Here is a 13,011-nt window from a genome sequence, read left to right as displayed (position 1 = left end):
GCCGAGATGCTCACCTGTCCTCCCTTCCAGAATCACCCAGACCCAGCTGGACCCAGTAGAACTCTGTTCTGCCAGGGGAATCTCATGCTTCCCAGTTCCCAAATGAGCAACTGAGGCTCGGTGGCCAAGCCAGGCTTCAACCCAGGTCTCTTTTAGCTGCACATCTGGTTCCTCAAATGAATGAATGAATGAGGGATGGGAGACCCCTCAACCCAGCCCACCTGGAACTGCTGCCCTCCTCCTGCCCCAACCCATTCAATCAAGCTCTGGTTCAGGGGACACTTTGGCCTCCCTCCTGTGGGAGACAACACCAGCCCTCCCAATTTAGCTTTTTCAGACTCTACAGGGAAAAAGGGAACAAAAACCGCCCTGCAGTTCAATTTCGAGAATCTGGGCATCAGCAGAGAGACAGCTCAGAACACAAAAGCCAGAACAGTCCCTACCTGTGGGCTCCCAGGGGCTCCCCAAGAGGCTCCCTGGAACAGAACCTGTGTGTCCACCCCAGCAGGTCCTGATCATATCATCCTCCTGGACTCTCAGCACAAGGTTCCTGTCCAAGGGCAGGAACCCCCGTTCCCGTTTACAGAGGAGGAAAGGCGGGCTCAGAGAAGGCATGACTTGCCCAGGACCCCAGAGCAGGTGGGTAGTCACTGGGATCAACCTCCTTCTTCCCCTTCCCGTGTTCAATCTCTCTCCTCGACTCTTGCCCACCTCCCAGGGGCCCAACTCAGGTCAGAATCTTTGTCCACCTTATCACCCATGTCTTGTCCCAAGGTAGTTGTTGACAAGCTGGAGGGCATGTCTTGAGAGAGGTGACTCTGCCTCAGAGCATAAAAGTGGAGGGGGGGGTGGCCACATGGAGCCGGAGAGGGAGCAACAGGGGTCCCCTAGAGGGTCTCTCCCGGCCCCGCCCTCCCGGGGCCGGGTCTGTCCCCAGTGCCCACTGCAGAGCCCAGGCCCGGCCAGGGCTCCAGCACGTTGGCTGTGGTCCCGGGGAGAAGCTGAGCTGAGCGAGGGTCCAAAGAAAGCAGCAGCAGCTGTTGGAAAAAGGGCTGGCGAGGCTCTCTGCTCACTCCAGCCCCCTTCCGGCTCCACAGCCTCTGCATAGCTCCTCAGGCACAGGCCTGGGTGGAAACCCGGACCCCTCACCAGCCAGCCGCTCGTCCTGAGCCTCATCCACACAACGTGACATTACTGTCGGCCACTCCTCACCTGGCCATCTGCACTCAGAGCCAGGATCCCAACCAGCGGGCATGACCCCTCACCCCCTGAGGACCCACCCTGGCTCTGATCCAGGACCAAGGGGGCCTCCACTTGGCCACCTGGTCTGGTCTCGAAAGGCGAGCGCAGTGGGGTGCTTGGCACCGGGGGTGCGCTGACCCACTGGCCCCTTGCAGCTGTCGAGCTCTGCAAGCACCCTCCATGGTGCCACCTTGGGGCCCTGAAATACAGAAGGGCAGGTCTGCATGCCACGGGAGGGAACACAGGATGTAGAGCAGCCTTCTGGGAAGGCCACGACCCCAGCCCTGATATAGAGGACTCCAGGATGGCAGCCCTGCCCCGGAACCCCCATGCCTCCCCAGGCCCAGCTGGATTCTGGCTGCCTCAGGAGGGCAGGCCACTTCCTCCAAGCAGTCTTTCCTGACTGCCCAGGCCTTATGGGGGCTGTGGTGCCCTTCCCCCACCTCTCCCCAGGGCTGCGATGGGCACAGAGAGTGGGACTGAGCACTCCCTGAGGGCAGGGCCAGTTCTCCTCCTCTGAGTGCCCTCAGACCTCAGCATCCTGGCCCACAGCGGGCAGGCCATGAACCAGAGAATGACAAGGAAGAGAAGCGGCTTCCACACCAGGAGCTGAAGCCAGGAGCAGCATAAGTATCCCCAGGAAGGTGCCCTGGGGGCTCCAGGATGGGGCGGGCAGGCCTGGCAGGGGCCCTGAGAGCCCCAGCCCAGCCGGCAGTGACAACAGTGGCGAGTCCCGCCCCCAGCACTGCGGCGGCTGGTGGTTGCTGCCCGGCTGCCGCCCACTCACTCCTCAGCCGCTGGGGCTCAGCTCCCACCCTGCCGCAGCCTTCACACTGCACAGGCAGGGGTGTCTACAACTCGCCACCCACCCACCGAGCCCCCGCCCACTGAGCGGGCCCGGCAGCAGGGACCCAGCCCATCATGCAGGCTTGGGCACAGCATGTGGCAGTCACTCAGCCGTGTCCAACTCTTGGCAGCCCCATGGACTGTAGCCCACCGGGCTCCTCTGTCCAGAGGATTCTCCAGGCAGAAATACTTGAGTGAGTTGCCATGCCCTTCTCCAGGGGACTGTCCCAACTCAGGGATCGAACCTGGGTCTCCCGCATTGCAGGCAGATTCGTTGCTGTCTGCGCCCCTGGGCACAGCATAGGGGGACATGCATGCCCCTGCCCAAGGGCACCGTGGACAGCACCGAGGCCAAACCCCACCACCAGGCTCCAACCCCCACCTTCCATCCAAGCTGTGGGCTCGCTCCTACCCCGTCTGTGGTGGCCCTGGGACCTGGGTCACAGCCTGGGCCTGAAGGCGAGGTCCAAGAGGCCAAGGGGTCTGAGCATGGCCATGAGTCTTGGGGCCAGCAAATCACAGAGACCCTCAGGTCAGTGAGCCCTGGGACCCCGGTCACCTCAAAGCTTTTATATCGGAAGAGATGACCCAGGCCAACCTCTCTTTGGCAACTGGCCTAAAGTCAAGGAGGACTCCCCAGCAGGGCCCCAGCCCACTCCTGAGAAGGCCAGCATCTAGGCCCAAGCCCTGCAACCCGTGGCTCAGGTCAGCACCATCACAGCCCTGAGACTTTAATGCGGGAAAAAGTTCTGTGTTTGATGCCCAGGCCCCTGGGGATGGCCTGTGCCGGGACCATCATACGCCCTACCCCCCCACACCTGACCTTAAGACCTGGGCTCTGACACCCCTTGCGCTCACTGGAGGCGTGAAATCCTCCAGCCACATAGCCCCTACCCCTCCCACCCTACACCCTGAACCCACGGCCTCCAGGACCTCTGCCAGCCATCAGCCTGTCTCCATCCCCCGAAGAATCCAGGCATCCAGGCAACACAGGGACACGGGACACCTACTGTGTGCACAGCTGGGGGCATTGTAGTGACTGCAGCAGACAGCACCCAGCCACGTGGAGCAGATATTCCAGGGGCTTGCCCCAGGCCACCACTGCCGAGCTTCAAGCGTGGACTGGGAGAACAGCCCACCCACCCCTACTCCTGGCGGCAGGGGAGACAGCAAACTGCCCCAGGGCAGGGGGCCCCAGACATTTAGATTCCACACCAGGAAAATCTCAGCTGGGCAGGGGAGGGATCAACATGGAGACTATTTCCTCCCCAGGAACATAGGAAACAGTAGTACCATCATTTCATAAGAGAAACACTGTTGCAAAAATATAAACAAAAGTAGATACAATCTCAGGATAAAGTGTGTTCCTTTATGTTGAGTAGACACAGTCTTCATATCTGGGAAAACACACACACACCACCATTTGTCCTCAATTGCAGGAACTCCCATCCCTAGACTTGCCTCACCAAACCCCAGGCTGTCCCCTCACCTCGTCCATCTGTCCTAAGTCAATTTAGTCATGTCCGACTCTGTGACCCTAGGGACCATAGCCTGTCAGGCTCCTCTGTCCATGGGATTCTCCAGGCAAGAAAACAGGAGTGGGTTACCATTTCCTTCTCCAGGGGATCTACCTGAGTCAGGGATCGAACCTGTGTCTCTTATGTCTGGCAGGCAGACTCTCCACTGCTAGCACCCAAGTCCTACCAAATACGTCCAAACATAAAGACCACATTCTAAAGTATAAACTTTGATGCCAGGTGGGGACCCAGGGACAGACGAGCAGCCTCAGACCTCATTTTATGGGGGAGAAGGTCTTGGGACCCAAATCTATCAGCTGACACTCCTCACCCTGCCTCCTGGGTGGAGATCCACGTCTTATCTGCAGTGCATGTCCCCAGGCTTTCCCCCAGCCTGAGGGCCTAGTCACCAAGGGAGACGTAACTTCCTAGACAGTGGACAAGAGCAGCCCATGGGCAAGTGACACCACTGCTCTGAGCCTCAGCTTCTTCATCTGCCAAATGGGAATCATGATGACATCCCAGGCTGCAGTGGGGATGAGAATTCTCACCAAACATCTGGCACTCAGCAGGTCTGCAAGAAAATCAGGCTATTTTAAAGTCAATATTTGACAAAGGCTTCCCTCGGAGCAGGAAGAGCCTGTCTTTCTCTTCTCAATTCCCCAGCCCTGACCCCTGCCAGCCCTTGGCACTAAGCCAGCTTCGCTGCCCAGGCCAGAACCATGTGGCCTCTCTGTGAGCTGGCAACACCTTTGGGGAGGCCCCAGGAGCCCAGGGTGCCAGCCAGTTCCCGGCACAGGAACCACCAGCCCTGCCCTTTGCTTGGGTCTATTTAATCTCACAGTATCCTCTGTGGTTCACACCACTGACTTCAGGTGAAGAAAGTGAGGCTCAGAGAGGTCAGCGCAACCTGCCCAAGGGTAGTAGCTTGTGGGGAGGGATTCAAGCCCAGCTGTCTAGAAACTGAATAGTTGTTACTACCTTGAGTTGCTGCTTGTTGTGAAAATTTTCTAAGTGGTCCTCCACAGCCTGGGCCATCTTTGGGGCCTCCCCCTTCTCTTTTATTGTCCCCTCCTATCTCCCCTCTTACAACCACCAAGCTGCCCTGGCCTGTACTGTCAATGCCCTGCAGGGTGGTTTCAGCATGAGTGACCTTTTCTTTGCACTTTTAATCCCAAAGGGAGACTTGCCAAAAAAGGAGCTTATGTGTGGGTGACCTACCAGGGTGACATCCAACAGGAAGCCCTGGTCCCCGACGTGCTCTCTCACCTGGAGACCAGAAGCTTTGGCTCAGCCTCTCCCTGACCAGGGGCTTCACTGGTGGCTCAGCGGTAAAGAATCTGCCTGCAATGCAGAAGCTGCAGGAGCTGCAGGTTCAAATCCTGGGTCAGGAAGATTCCCTGGAGGAGGGCATCGCAACCCACTCCAGTATTCTTGCCTGGAGAAACCCATGAACAGAAAAGCCTAGTGCTACAGTCCATGGGGTCACACAGAGTCAGACACGAGTGAAGCAGCTTAGCGCACACCCACACACATGCACGCACACACACTCCCACCAACCCCTTGCACCGTGTGAGCACTGGCCCTGGGGTGCCCAGGAAAGACTGCTCTAAACCATCAAATTTCACTATGGAAAGGCTGCCCTGCCCTGTATCTACCTGCCACCACATGCTTCGTTTCTTGACTGCCTACCCCCTGGGAGGAGGGGAAAACACCAGCTCCAGGCGGCGAGGACTTGGCTTTGTTCAGCCCTGTCTCCCCCTCCTGCACAGTGCCCAGCGCATGGTGGGTGTTCAGTGTTTGTTTCCCAAATAAATGAAGAAGTAAATCCCGTGATCACTTTCCTGATGGTCAGAGGGAAGCCTGCGGGCAGAGGGGGGACACTTACCCAGAGCCATAGGATTTATATGTACATGAGTCCAGACCCCCACCCCCACCCCGACCCCGACCCCGACCCGGAAAACTGCGCGATTCCCTTCCCCATCACATGCTGCCCCTCTGCACACACACACACACAGACATGGGCACCCACACATGCACACACATCACCCTGGGCTGATCAATCCAGGGCCCAGCAGGGATTAGCTGTCTGCAGGGGCCTGTAATGGACACTGCAGGGAGAAGGGCCGGGAGGAGGGCCGGGGAAGGAGGCCTCTGGGCCATGCTGCGGCTCTACCCACTGAGACTTGGTCTGTGACTGCCTGTTGTCCAGGGCCCTCCTCTCCACAACAGGCGTGGTAAGGGGACCATTGTTATCCCCATCTCACACCAAAGAAACCACACTCAGGAGGGTCCTGAAACTTGCCCAAGGTCCTGGCTGCTCGGAGGAGCCAGGAGCCCTCCGCCACTGCCGCCTGCCTACCCGGCCCATGCCTGGGCTCTGTCCCTGACATACCTACCCCAAGAAGCAGCGGAGAAGGACACAGGGATTCTAGAGCCTCAGGGGAAAAGAACAGGCAAGGCCAGGCTAAGGCAGGCAGGGGGAACAGAAGCACAATTTGTGTGGGGCGAGCTGGGCGGAGGGGCAAGAGCCTGGGCGATGCCAGAGAGGGAAGGTGAGAAGGGGACCCAGAGGGGTCATCTGAGAAGAAGGAGGTGAAGAATTGAGGCCTCAGTCTCTCTGGGAAGCCATGGGATTCACAGATCCTGCCGGCGTTCAAGATTCAATCAAACCCAGCCCAAATCAACCCCCCAGCCACCTCCTGACACACCCCACACCTTCCGTCAGTGACCAGCAGCTCACTCTCCCAGTCCACACACACTCCCTGGCCCACAGCTGTCCCCCTCCACCCCCCAACACCCTCCCCCCAACACCCTCCTCCTCCCCGTGGTCCCCAGGCAGCCCCATCAGCCGACCTGGGCAAAACAGCCTCTGTCTCCTTTGGGCCCTGCATGAACCAACAGCCTTGACAGAGGAGAGCCTCAGCTCAGGCCTGGGCTCAGCCCAACCCGGGCTGTTGGGGCCCAGGAAGTCTGGAGGCCATGCCTGCAACTTCCCCACACCCACGGACCTCAGCCAAATGTCCACTGAGCCCCCAGAAACACCCCACCCAGAGATGACGCCTGGCTGGAGAGCCTTCCCTCCAGCACTGGCAAGATGAACCAACTACATAAATAACTCGGGTTCAGAGAGAAGCTGATCTGAGCCTGGAGAGGTGCAGAAAAGCGTACACAGGATCAGAGGAGAGAGACAAGAGCAGCAAGGCAGAGAGATGGAGGCAAAGCCGACGTGGGGGTAGACACGGGAGAGGACACTCAGGGCTGAAAGAGAGGCACCCCGACAGGGAGCGCAGGAGGGTCTGAGCGGAAGAGAGTCACTGACTGCAACCTGGGGTCTCAGACCTGGGCGGGCTTCCTGCCCCCCGCCCTTCGGGGTGGCCCGGCCCCTCTCAAGGCCACTCTGAGCATAAGAACTGGTTGCAAAGGCCTGGCTCCTACTAGGAGGTCCATGGCTACAGCGTGGGAGACCTTGACCATCCAGATGAGAATGGCACCATCATGGCCATGTGTGGGTTCCTATAAATAACTGCCACTGCACCTGCCCTCTAGGGAGCATCAGCTGTGATCCGCCAGTGCTGTCCGGTCCACAGACAGCCCTGGGCCCTGCGCCTCCAAGCCGGGCCTCCCCACTCCCAGCAGCTCGGGGCCTGCAATGAGGGGTGGTGGGGTGCGGAGCTTCCTTTCCTGCGCCCTTCATGGGTCCGGCTCCTCCAGCACAGGCTGGCCTCCCTCGCACACGCCCCATGAGGACTTCTGAGCAGTGGAACTCAGGGGCAAGCGGGCCAGATTCTACCCCCACCCCAGCTGTCCCTTCTCCCCAACTGTCCCATCCTCCCCCCCCCACCAAGGACCCAGCCCGCCAATCCCTAATCCTCTCTGTCATCCGACCCAGGCTCCACCCCAACTTGACTCTGCCCAGCCACCTACTGAGGCCCAAAAATGGAGAGAGTCATTTATAGAGGGTCCGACAAGCCAAATGCGCGATGGGAAGATGACCTCAGGGTACTGAGCACCCTGTGGGCGGCTGGGGGCTGGGAGGTCAGCTGTGACAGAGCCACGCTGGGCTGGCAGACCCCAGGGAGCCCTCCCGTGGGGTCTTGCACTCTCATCACACCAGGGCCAGAGGCCACAGGCCCTCACAGCAACAATTAGCTCCCTGCTGGCCAGAGCCACGTGCACCCTGCTCCCCTCAGCACCCCGGGCCCAGCCAGGCCCAGGTGCTCCACACAAGTCCTGGTGGGATTTGCTGAATGAGGGAAGGCTGAGGAGCACTCTGGTCAAATCACCCACCCAGAGCCTGCATCAGGACTCCCACACCAAGCCCCCAAACACCCCTGTTTGTTCCTAACCATCGCTCAGCACTGGCTGGGGCCAGGTGAACGTGGGGTGCATACACGGATCTGCCCAACCCCCAGGGAGCACCTGGACCAGTGGTGGAGGCTGGCAGGTGAAGGAGCAGGCCCCCTGAGGAACTCAATGAACGGGGGGATAGGATAGCTGGTTCCAAAGGCGCCAGCAAGCAAGCTTTCCTCTCCCACAAAGTCCCCCTCTGAATCCTGGCGGATTGGGCTGAGAGGAGATGGGGGAAATCGAGGGCAAGGAAGAGGAGAGATGGGGCCCTTCTTCCTACACGGATGTTGCCGAGGCCCTCCACCCAAGCTCCTGCTCGTCCCTGGTCAGGAAATACCCTGCCATGGCAACGGGACAACTGGAATTGCCCCATTACTCACAGATTTGACCAAGGCAAGGTGGGGGCGGGGTGCCCATGAGACCACTGACCATGCGAGTTAGATGTGGCCCTGAAGGCCACCAGAAGGCGCCGAGGAGGCAGCCAGGCCAGCAGCAGCCAGGCTTCCACACAGACAGCCTCTGAAGGGCAGAGGGGAGAGACTGGTGGGGGGTCGAGGCACCCGGCTTCCTGGACCAACAGGGGAGGCTACGTTTCCAGACTCAGCCAGGATGCCTCTGCTGCTGCTCTGGCTTCTGGAGAGGAGGGTGTCCCCAGCCGGAGCCCACGGGGCAGAGAACAGCCTTAGCACTAAGCAAGTCCAGTCCCACGAGGGCCCAGGCTCAGGCAGGGCCAGCCCTTGGCCAAGGCCAGTATCTACAGCTGAGCAGCTGTCAGCCAAGCGCCCAAGGCCACAGGACAGAGGCTAAAGAGGGAGGGGCGGCAGATCAGGGGGGTTAGTGGAAACACGTCGCCACATACCCAGAGGGAATACGGCCCAGGCCTGCCGCCCCTGAAATCACTGAAAGATGCTGCTGCAGAAACAAGGCAAGTGGGGCAAAGGGGACAGAGCAGAGCAAAGGGAAGGCCCGGACATCACTGGAATGGGGGCAAGGAAATTGTCTCAGCCTCCCTCAGCTTCCCGTCCATCCCCCTCAGCCCCTTAGGTGCAGGAAGCAGGCTTAGACCCAGGCACCTAAACGGATTAGCCAGTCCTGGGGGAAGGGGGGTGGGAAGGAGGGAGCAAGAGCAGCAGTATCTGTCCCCCACCCCCAATCTAGGCAACTGAAGCCGTCCCAGCCTCCAGCCAGCTATCAGTGGGGCTCTAATCCCTCCTCCCGCCCTGGGGAGGGGAGGAGGACAGCTGGGGCAGGCCAGATTTGGAGTCTGGTTGAGGGCCCTTCCCTCTACACGACCCACCACCCCCTTAGCCCGGGACCACGGGAATGAGCTGCAGACTCTGAGGGAAGCGCCGGGGAAGCTCCAGCGGCCGCCGCCGCCGCCCCCCACCCACGACGATCACGTGGCTGCATCCTTAGGGAGCCCGCAGGTCTCAGCTGCGAAAGTCACTGTTTATAAACAGCCACAGCCAGGCGGGGGAAGGCCGGCCGGTCTCCGGGTTCCCACCCGGCCGTGCGTCGGGCGGGAGAGGGGACAGACCCGGCCAGGGGGCGCTGAGGGGGGCCACCCTGGTAAGATCACAGATTCTGCGATCTCAGATTTCAGAGTCGGAGTCGGCAGGGGAAGTGGCGTCAGCAACTGGCGCGATCCAATTCAATAAACCAGAGGTGGCTGGGGATGGAAAGCCGGCGCGCGCGGACCCCCGCCCCCAAGCCCAGCATTTCCTGCACCGTCAGGTTGCCACGGGAAGCCCCGGCTCCATCCCCCAGCCTACGGCCAGGGGCTCTCCCGGCCAAGGGGTCGTGTTTCCTGCGGCGGCCTGCCGCGCCTTCTCCGCTCCGGCTGGCTCCCCACCCGGCCGCGGGCTCCCCAAGCCAGAGCCGCCACCCTCACCTCGGCCGCCGGAAATGCGAAGCCCCTTCTCGGGCGAGGGCACTTCCCAAGGGGCCCGCAGCCCTCCCCTCCCGCGGGAGCCGGACCGGAGCTTCCAGGCCGCGGGCACCCCTGGTGAAAGGAAACCTGACCGCTCCCTCAGCCCGCGGGGACAGAAGGTGGAGAGGCGGGTGGAGAGGAGGGCACGGCGGGCGCAGGAAACGCTCGGAGGCCTGGAGCCGACGCGCCGGCACTCGCGAGCAGAGGGACAGCCTCGGGAATCCCTGGGGACAAGGGGCAGACGCCCTCCCGGCTAGCGCCGGCCCCGCCCGCGGGGAGAGCTCGGAGCGCCACCTCGCCTCCGGGCCTCCCGGCCTCGGCCTCCAGGCCGGGTTAGCCGGGACCTCGCGCCCGGAAAGCCGGGGCCGCCTCTCCGCTGCAGAGAAGCAGCGACGATGCAAAGCGGCTGGAGCTACGGGGGAGGGGAAGGGGGAGGGGGTAGAGACAGCTGCGCCCTCTCCTGCCCCCGCCGGGGGGGAAGAGACGGAGGACGCGGGCGCGGGAGGACACCCAGAGCGCTGCGGTGCGCAGCCTGTGGACCCCCGAAGGTCCTCGGCAGCCCCCGTCTGGAGGTGACAGCGCCCGGCCGCGGACGAGGACCAGCCCCCGGCGCGGGGGTAGGGGACAGGTGTCCAGGCGGCGCGGGGGCAGGGGCTCGGGCTCGCTCACCTTCTCCTGCGCCCGAGTGAGCTTCTTCTGCACGTTGCTGGCGATCTTCCCCGCCGTCACCCCCTTGCTGCCCATCTCAGCCATTGCGGCTCAGGCTTGCCCGGCGGCGGGCACGGATCTCCCAGCCCCCAGCCCCGGCCCCGGGCTCCCGCTCCACGCCGCGCACCAGACCGCCGAGCCGACTGGCGGAGGCGGAGCGTGCGCCCGGCGAGCGAGCGAGCGACGCGGGGACCGAGGGAGGGACGGACGGGGGGAGGGAGGGGGAGGGAGAGAGGAGGGGCCGGGCCTCGGGTGGCGGTCAGCGCCCCCCGCCCGCCCCCTCCGGACAAGACACTGCCTTTTAAAGGGCCACCCCGGAGGCCAGAACCGGTCAGCCGGCGGGGAGGGAGCGGCGCCCACCGTCGCCGCGGCTACAGAGGCTGGCCGGACTCCCAGGACACTTCGCTGACACCGCCCCGGGGCGGGAACTACTACGACCGCCCCGGGTCCGACGCCGCCGCGAGCCCTTCTTTCAACCCAGTAGATACCTCCCGCCGCCCGGGAAAAGAGGCCAGATGGAGGAGAAGGGCCCTTTCACAAACCGAAGATAAAGTGGGTGGCGTTTGCTCAGCGCCCCGGGGATCCGGGAGCCTGCGCTGGAGCGCGCTCACCGAGGGTCCCCTTCTTGATGCCCGGCCTCTTCCTGGAATCTAGGTTCACCCTTCTCGACCGGGGTTCTCGGGAGCCACCTGGGAACTGTTCCTCCTGCCTCGTTCCTTGCTAACAAGACGCTGGGTCTTCTAATCTGCGGTTAATCATGATAACAACAGCCTAACGGTACTGAGCGCTGAGGAGTGCCTGGCATTCTATTAAGTGCCCCCTTGGCAACAGCCCTATGAAGTAGGTGCTATTATTTTTCACTTTTTACAAGTGAGACACAGAGGCCTGGAACCAGACCTCTGACTCCACACCCCAGGCTTTCCAAACACTCTGTCCTGGGTGCTCCGTCTCCTATTCCGTGCTAGAAGCAGAATGAATGGTCATTATTCAAAGGAAAGGTTAACCGACCAATGATAACTTTGCTAACAGACCAATGACACTTATTCGAAATTAATAAATATGCATTGGGCTTACTGATCCCACCCCTACAGCTCCCCAAAATCATGTCAGGGGCTTGGAAGGATGCCACAGTGTTTTGTTGCCCGGGAGGCCAGTACCTGTCCCAGGGATGTAGGCTGAACTCAGTAGAGAGAGGAGTCCTAGAAGCCCTGCTGAGGAGGCCCAGACGCATCCAGCACCCCCAGAGAAGCAGGGCAGCGGGCACTGGCAAGCTTCCAGGAAGAGGAGCAAAGGCTCTTGCAGACCACCCACCAAGCCCACCATACCCAGAGAAACATAAAATGTTCCTCCTGGGCTCCCTGGGAACATGTTCCCAGGAGAGCCTGGCTTCTCCTCCAGTTTTTCCTGCAAGGCTGCTCAGCACCTCAGTCCTCCCAGCCGATTCCTATTCCTATTTCTCAGGAAGACAGACTGAGGAACTGCAGCTGCTGAAGGTCAAAGAGATGAGCAGAGATTCAGACCTAGACCCTCCTGTGCTAAAGCCCTCAGCTAGTACATGGACGTGCTTTCGAGGAAAAGCAGCAAGCACACAGGAGCAGAAAGCATTTTGTCAAAATTATTATAAATTCATGCCTGATTCCCGAATTACAAAACCAAAACTGAAGCAGTGCAGTTTCTCAGGCAACTTTCTCCTAAATGCTCACCAGCGTTCACCTCAGAGTCGTTCTCCTCATAATTTTATGCATGGCACTTTTCTAACCATTCTCTAAAGAGCAATTTCTTCCCGCCCTCCTCTGACGAAAGGAGAGAATGTGCAAAAGTCAAATCAGATTACAGTCAGCCCCCAGGGAAAGTGGGAGATTCTGCTTCACTGAACTTGGGTCACTTGACAGAAAAATTGGAAGCAATTTGAATGGTTACCAACAGGATAGGGTCAGCTAGACAGGGCAGCAACCAGAGAAAGCATTAAGGGAATCATTTTAAACAATTACGGAGACTGTGTAGCAACATGAAATAATTCTTAGGTATAATTATGAGTGAAAAGGAGAGGATAGAAAATTGCACATGTACTGCCTTTGCAACCACATAAAAATAAATATAAATGCTCATGATCATAGACTGGAACAAACCATGGACAAGGAAATAGATGTTTTAAGGTCAAGGTATTACGGCTGATTTTTTCCCCTTGTGTGCTAAGTTGTTTCAGTCATGTCTGACTCTCTGCAACCCCATTGACTGTAGCCCACCAGGCTCCTTTGTCCATGGGGTTTTTCCAGGCAAAATTCCTGGAGCGGGTTGCCCTTCCCTTCTCCAGGGGATCTTCCCAACCCAGGAATCGAACCCCTGACTCTTTTGTATCCTACGTTGGCAGGCAGGTTCTTTACCACTAGCGCCACCTGGGAAGCCTTTTTCCCCTTC

General features: G+C 60.1%; 1 protein-coding gene across 14 annotated transcripts in view; it reads right to left on the bottom strand.

Annotated features, from left to right (window-relative positions):
• Positions 1-10,851, bottom strand: part of BIN1 (bridging integrator 1) — a 56,510-nt gene extending 45,659 nt beyond the window's left edge. For all 14 annotated transcript variants that reach the window (XM_070475844.1, XM_070475845.1, XM_020894233.2 and 11 more), the window contains exon 1: positions 10,555-10,851. In XM_070475844.1, the coding sequence (XP_070331945.1) occupies positions 10,555-10,638 (84 nt within the window). In that variant the 5' untranslated portion in view covers positions 10,639-10,851. The remainder of the gene's footprint in view (positions 1-10,554) is intronic.
• Positions 10,852-13,011: the final 2,160 nt, after the last annotated feature.

The sequence above is a fragment of the Odocoileus virginianus genome, chromosome 13 (genome assembly GCF_023699985.2).
Source record: "Odocoileus virginianus isolate 20LAN1187 ecotype Illinois chromosome 13, Ovbor_1.2, whole genome shotgun sequence".
NCBI lineage: Eukaryota > Metazoa > Chordata > Mammalia > Artiodactyla > Cervidae > Odocoileus > Odocoileus virginianus.
This window is presented reverse-complemented; position numbering and strand designations above follow the sequence as displayed.